At 35.3% G+C, this 7,505-nt stretch overlaps 1 protein-coding gene across 1 annotated transcript in view; it reads left to right on the top strand.

Annotated features, from left to right (window-relative positions):
• The first annotated feature begins 1,059 nt into the window (after positions 1 to 1,059).
• The window catches only part of Klp64D (kinesin-like protein 64D), a 54,754-nt gene continuing 48,308 nt past the window's right edge, over positions 1,060 to 7,505 (top strand). The window contains exon 1 of the mRNA XM_028172484.2: positions 1,060 to 1,221. Coding sequence (XP_028028285.2) covers positions 1,216 to 1,221 — 6 coding nt within the window. The 5' untranslated portion in view covers positions 1,060 to 1,215. The remainder of the gene's footprint in view (positions 1,222 to 7,505) is intronic.

Raw genomic sequence — 7,505 nt, 5'->3', positions numbered from 1 at the left:
ATAAAAATGAAACCCGCAAAATTTTAATTTGCGTAATTACTGGTGGTAGGACCTCTTGCGAGTCCGCGCGGGTGGGTACCGCCACCCTGCCTGTTTCTGCCGTGAAGCAGTAATGCGTTTCGGTTTGAGGGGTGGGGCAGCCGTTGTAACAATACTTGAGATCTTAAAACTTATATCTCAAAGGTGGGTGGCGCATTTACGTTGTGGATGGCTATGGGCTCCAGTAACCGCTTAACACCAGGTGGGCTGTGAGTTCGTCCACCCATCTAAGCAATAAAAATAAAATAAAATAAAAACAGCACCTTGACAATGTTTCAGGCATTTCGGCATTTTTTAATAACAGGAGTGTATTCCCTTAATACTGATAATATACTTTGTTACTCCAACACTACAGTTTTAAGGTACATACTGTAATGATGGTTTCTACGTTATATGTATGTGTGTATATCTAGCTAAATACTTTCAAAAGTGTGCTTCAGTAAGCCCACAAGAAAAAAAAGATTCAGTAGCACACGATACACAGACGACACAACACTGCATGCTTATACCTTCAGGTACTTAGAACTGCCGAAGATAGAAACACATGGAGGGGAGTTCTGGAATGGGTAATGAAAGAACAAGAGTCAAGTATATTTTAGGGGCTGGGTACACAATTGCATTACACTTCGCCCCTTGAGATCTCTTTGTCACTTTCCGGTCCTCTTTGTCTTATTTCTTATTCGGTTCGTTGCGTCTTCATTATATATTTAGTCACATTGATCTTATTCAGATGCTTTAGAGACCATTTCATACCGAAACTGTGATGTGACAAATGTACTGTACTGTTAATAGGTAAAAACAGACCATCGCAATAAAACATGTCGCCTTTGTAGCCAAAACACACAGCGTATTGGTTAATAGGAATTGAGACAAAAACTAAGTAAGAATTTGACTACCTACTTCAAATAATATAGTAGAATTGTAGCATTTTCTCAAGTGAACGAATTTCATTAGCTTTTTTCGATACTTTTATTTCCTGTTTCGAAATTTTCCGTTTGTATTAGCTGGCAACACCAAATCCATTTCCATTCCGCATGTCCCGTCGTAAAGGAACAGTGTAACAAACTAGGTCGCGATTATTGATTTTTCGCATTATATCTCAAACAAAAGCTAAAACGTAATTAAATCTTAATTTGAGTCTCTAGAATCTGTGCCGGAGCTTCGGAGTCCACAAAAATGCCCGTGAGTATAATAAATCATGTGATATTCGTACCGATGACCTCATCGTTGCAAAAAAAAATTGCCAAATTTCCGTTGTGAAATTTCCCTTTGTTCGTCCACATGGCAACGAAGAATTATTACGCCACTGTCTTTTTAACCGTGTGTATTATAAATCTGAAGATCTAAATACATTCTCAACTGAATTTCTTTACATTTTATTAGCACCTAATCCGATATTTATAATGCGGTGACGTATTGCATAGTAACTACGCCAGTCTCTTCTACGTGTACACCTTTTCAGGCTGTGCACACATGGCCTATTGTTTCAGCTTGTTCCAAAATTATTTTATGAAATTTTAAATGAAAACTGTATGCTTTTCAAACCTCACGTCCGGTGAAGGTCACTACGATTACATCATACAGAAGCGTGCGATCTGATAATTAATAATACCTAATTATTCAATGATTCCTAATTGAAAACGTGTTTCGAGAAACATCTTAAGAAGTCTGAGGTTTTTAAGAGAAAAAAGTAAAATCGAACATAGTGCATTAGGTAGCCTAAAAAAGTACTTTAGCACGTTTGTATGTACCACAATATCCTGGATTACTCTGAAAAAAAAAAACTATCCAATTGGATTCCTGAAAAATAAAGAAAATTATGAAAAATGATTACTAGAAATGAAATTCTGAATCCAGTTGGAATTGATTTACTCTAATAAGGTTACAATACAAACTTTGCTACTCTAGTCTCGTTGTGAGCTTACTTTAGTACTACCGCTTAGTTTCATAAAGACTGACTCTGCTAATTACATATGTTTGTAATCTCTTCACACCCAAAATTGTAGTTTGTTCTAAGCAAATTAAATAATTAGTTAACAATATGAATATACTGAACATAAAGACTATTGTTCGTACAATTTCTTAAATAATCAAAATTTAAAAAAAAAACTAAAGGCTAACGACATTCTCTTTGTAATCCTAATTTTTTTATGTACACAGTGGAATGCCTATCAGCATAACAGAGTGTTTCTCAAAGATAACAAAAATGTAACAGCATCCATTTACCAAGACTCATCTGCTGACATTAAAAAAAGCTAGGTTGTCCTCGGTTGGTTGGTGATCAGGGGAGCATGTTTTTAAAACAAAACTCAATATTAATAAACAATATGATGTATAGCTGAAAAAAATATATGAAATTACAAAAAGTCTGATTAAGGCATTCTCAGAGGGATCTCTGCTGTGTTAATTAAGTAAAATTCTAAATGTATTTTTATTATAAAAGCAAATAATTGTGTTTAGTAAGACATTTCTTATTATTATTTATTATTATTATTTTAACTAGTTAAACTATAAAATAACTGATAACATTTTGTTGCCTATTGAAAATTCATTCTTTTATTTGCCTAAGAAATACTAGATACAGTTATTTGTGTCATAGTCAGGGCAAATGGATTAGAACAGCTTTTCCCAAAGTGGATAACGCCCCCTTGTGGGTGCTGCAGGCCTAAAGGGCGGTAAGATACACAGAAAAAAAGCTTGCCTTGGAAGGCGATTTGTAATTTCATCTAGGAGGACTCTTAGACACCGACTGAGCTCTTGCTATAGTGATTTTTAAGTAGATGAAAAAATAGGGGGACGCCAAAAAATAATTTATTCTCAAAGTGGGCAAAATAAGTTTTAATAAGTAATAGACAAAAAAAAGTTTTAGAACCCCTGGATTAGAATGTCGAACCCATCATGTGTGAACATGTCTTGTAGGCCTTTGGTGTTTTGTAAAAATAAAATTATAGGTTTTAAAATTATTGATGTTGTTTATCTTAAAAAAATATATTTAAGTATATTTTTTTTTAAATTTTATTCTTTAAACGAGCAATTCTTGTATATAAATATATATACCTAGTCAGGTCATAAATTCTGTCACATGTTTAATGTAAAATAATTGAAACAAGTTTATTCATTATGTAACCATTCATATACCAAAATGGACTTAACAAAACATAGATTCTTATGACACTAAAGTTTATTCAAAATGACCTCCGTGATTTTGAATACAGGCCTTCAATCTGCGCGGCCAGTCGTCTATCGCAGCACGAACGAGGTCCATGTCAATATCGGCGGCTGCCTTAATCAAGGATGTCTTGAGTGACTCCAAATTGGGATGAGGCTTTGAGCACGCCTTTTTTTTTTTTTTTTTTTTTTATTTATAAAATTAGAAAAGTTGAGCACGCCTTTTCCTCCAAGTGTTGCCATATCTTGTAATCTAACGGATTCAAATCTGGACTGGAGGAGGGCCAGTCTTCGTGCCGGATGAAGTCGATTTCACGCGCCGCCAGCCAGTCTTGTGTGCTCTTCGCTCTATGAGCTGGCGCCGAATCTTGTTGGAATACCCAGTGCCTGTTATTGAACATGGTATGAGAAACAGGTTCCACAAGGTTCGTCAGGACTGTATTTTGATACACAACTGCATTCGTTTTTACACCTTTCTCACAAAAATGTACCTCTGTTAAGCCCCAATAAGAAACTCCCAACCATACCATGAGCGAGGATGGAAAATGACCTCGTTGGACACGCGGAATACGGTTGCTCGCTTCTTCACTACTGTGTGCGTACACCTTATCATTTTGTTTGTTGTAGCTCTCTTATACGGTAAAAAATTTTTCATCCGAAAAAAGAATTTCCCGATATTTTTTTCCCGCGTACCGCTTCAACAAAGCGCGGCATCTCTTCAGTCTCAGGTCCATTAGACGAGCATTCAAACGATGTCCTGTTTTTCTTCGATATGCCCGAAGCCCTAAGTCTTCATTTAACACCCTTTTCACCGTGGTTCTGCTTAACCCCATCTGAAGGGCCAACAGTTTCTGCTTACGTTTGGGATTTCTTTGAATTCGCGCCTTCACAGCTTTTATCACTGCTGGAGTCCTAACAGACCGAGGGCGACCACTTCTTGACCTGTCATCTACACTAGAGTCTTCATTGTATCGTTTGATGGTACGATAAACGAATCTTTTGGTTATATTGGCGCGTAACCGCAACGATGCAACGCAATAACTGCAACACGGTCTTCTTTAAGCGTCCACTCCATATTTAAAAATGAGTAAAATTCTAAAAGTATACATTTTTATTTTCATGAACAATTCGAAATTCGAATTCAATAAACTTTTTGTGGCCAGCATTGTAAATGAAAAGTTTTTACTGTGTGACAATACTTATGACCTGACTAGTTATATAATATATAATCTGAATCTCGGAAACGGCTCCAACGATTTTCATAAAATTTAGTACACCGGAGATTTCGGGGCCGATAAATCGACCTAGCAACGATTTTTTTTCAGAAAATGTTTTATTCGTGTTTTCAATAATCAACTTTATCGATAATTATCAACTTAAACATAAACTTTTTTTCTATTGTTGAAAGAAAATAACGAATATTATAATATTATAATTAATATCAATATGTAATTTGTATTTAAATATAATTTCTAAAAAACACAATTTATAAAAAAAAAACGATCAAAGCTCTGTCGTCCTCTACTATTTATTTATACACGTGCATTTACAGTAAGTAGTGATCGAGATAGATGGCGTTATTAACTAGTTTTCAGAATCGTCCAAATTTGCGCTACATAACACCTTGGAGGTTTCTAGCAATAGGTATGCAAATAAAAAAAATGTTTCCACTGGTGTTAGGACCTCTTGGGAGTCCGCACGGGTAGGTACCACCGCCCCGCCTATTTCCGCCGTGAAGCAGTAATGCGTTTCGGTTCGAAGGGTGGGGTAGCCGTTGTAACTATACTGAGATTAGAACTTATATCTCGAGGTGGGTGGCGCATTTACGTTGTAGATGTCTATGGGCTCCAGTAACCACTTAACACCAGGTGGGCTGTGAGCTCGTCCAACCATCTAAGCAATAAAAAAAAAAAAACGTGGAGGAAATCGCAAGCGCAGTAACTCAGCAAATTATCGTTCACGTTAGGTGAACTCATTAACCTAATCTCGTTCCGCGTAGTGAACTTGTACCTCAAAATCGTTCCGAAAAATGATCTCAAAAAGTATTTGCGCGTATTTCTTCCACGCCTTCAGGACTGACAGTAATAGTTAAAATTATATATAAATTTCGGCTTAAATAAAAAGGCGTATTGTTTTCATTTAATAATCATTATTTTGTTCCATTCAGGCGTATTTGGAAAGGTCCCTTAGGCTATCAGCGAATTAGCAGAGGAAAAAAAGTCAAACTTTTTTTTTGTTAAGATTGTTCTAAGGTCTTTACCTATTCAAAAAAATTACATATTACCCATCCAATTAGGTAAAAACATATGGTACATACTTAAATGAATTAATTAGACTTGTTCTATAAATGATGAATTCCTAAAGTATCCAGGAATATTTAAATATATTAATAATGTGCATACAGACATATCTTTTTGTGTAAATACACCTTGATTTTTTTTCTTATAAATCAAACTACATGTTGAGAGACCACCGCTTTCTTATTATTTTCTAATTTCATTCCTGGCCTGGCCATTTGGTATTAATATTAAAAATCAATTTTGACTACAACGTGTATATAACAGAAGTTAGAGCTGGTACCTTCTAGTGCTGTAACGCATAAGGAGACTGCTTGAATATTCATTAGTTAGTGTTTAATAAAAATAGCAGTGTGTCATAGTCCTTTTTAGAGACATCTCTATTTAATATAACGTTTTTAGAATACAGCTATTTCAATTAGGTATATAAAAAAGTCTTACTGTTATAATTTTTTTTTAATCTACTCTTTTCTTATGGTTGGATAGTATTTAGTAAAAGTCTAGTAAGTATAGACAATATGTTTTGAAAATATGTCTTTGAAACCAATTGGAATTTTTTTGGTACTGAGTTCAATTAATCTTATTAGATTAGCAAAAATTGTATAAATGGAAGGTCTGTTTGTCTGATACTCTGTAGTTTTCTTTGTCGCGGCCGACAAATTCAATGACGGTTGAATATTGTGCTAACTACAGTCGATTTTTGTATAAAACATATTTCTAGAACTTTACGTTTTACGCAGACCGAACTAATCGTATCTTGAGGTTTGCCAGAGTCGTAAACAAAATCCAATTAAAATAGAGGTTTTTTTTCCGACCTAATCATTGGTATCTTAGGGGCCATTTCCAACTTCACGCGAATCGGTAGGTGAGCTCACGGGCTCAACCTGAGAATATTGCTAACACTAGCTCCCTAGCAATAGCGTTGCTTAGCTGAATCCACCACCGGATCGGAATCGCGACCCCCTAAAAAGATCCGGCAATGAACTCAGTGGGTTGGAAGTTACTATAAGGTGACCAAGTATTTTTTTGTTCAAAAAGAGTAAGTACACTTTGCAAGTATTTCATAGGTGAAAAAAAAAAGAAAAAACGATAAAAACTTTATTTTCTTTTAAAAATATTTTTTTCTTCGGAGTGGTTTTTTTTTGCTAATAATGTTCCTCTTATAATGCAGCCACATCCGAACATGAAAGTTCATTTTGCATATTAAATTTTACAGTTAAAACTCCAGATAATGTATTTACAGAAAGTTGCGACTTCTCACTGCTCCAATAATCATTCCCTAGTGAAAATACCTAAAAAATAATTAAAATTATCCAAATGAGTACTTTCAGAGTACAGGATTTTAAAAAAGAGTACGGTTTGCGAAAAAAGAGTAAAAAACTCAGTAAATGAGTATAGTTTGTCACCGGATAATATAAGTAAATAAGTAATAAGTCGCGGTAAAGCTTTGCCGGGCTTAATTAGTCATAAATAAGCTCACGGTTAACCACACTTGGTTTGTCGATACGGATCACATATATCATAACAGAAATAGGCGGGACTATAGTATTTAATACCTCCAATCACTCCCTTCACTAAACATGGTACAATCTTATCTCTTATACCGTATTTCTTGAAACGTTACCATGATTTATTGCAAAGTTTGTTATATTGGCGATACGTGTTGGTGTATCACTTGTCCAACTTTTCATTATCGCTTCAAACATCAGCCAACATCGTTCTATGGAAGAACTGATTGGTCCCACATTACCAGTTTTGTCCACATGACGTGTTGGACCAACGCGTTGTCGGTAGATAGTTTACGTTAGCGGTTTGGTCTCTGTCAAACTTGACCGGCATGTAGACGCTGACGTTTTGTCTATAATTAGCATCTGATTAAGAAGAATACACAGTAATTACAAGAAATTTTTGGTTTTTGTCATCTAAACTGGCTTATCTATATAACTTAACTCATGACCAGCGTCCAACAGGGATGGCAATCGCACTGCACCAAACATCCCG

Source organism: Bombyx mandarina, chromosome 24, assembly GCF_030267445.1.
Source record: "Bombyx mandarina strain Sakado chromosome 24, ASM3026744v2".
Lineage (NCBI taxonomy): Eukaryota > Metazoa > Arthropoda > Insecta > Lepidoptera > Bombycidae > Bombyx > Bombyx mandarina.
The sequence above is the reverse complement of the archived record's forward strand: the minus strand, read 5'-3'. Positions and strand labels throughout refer to the sequence as shown.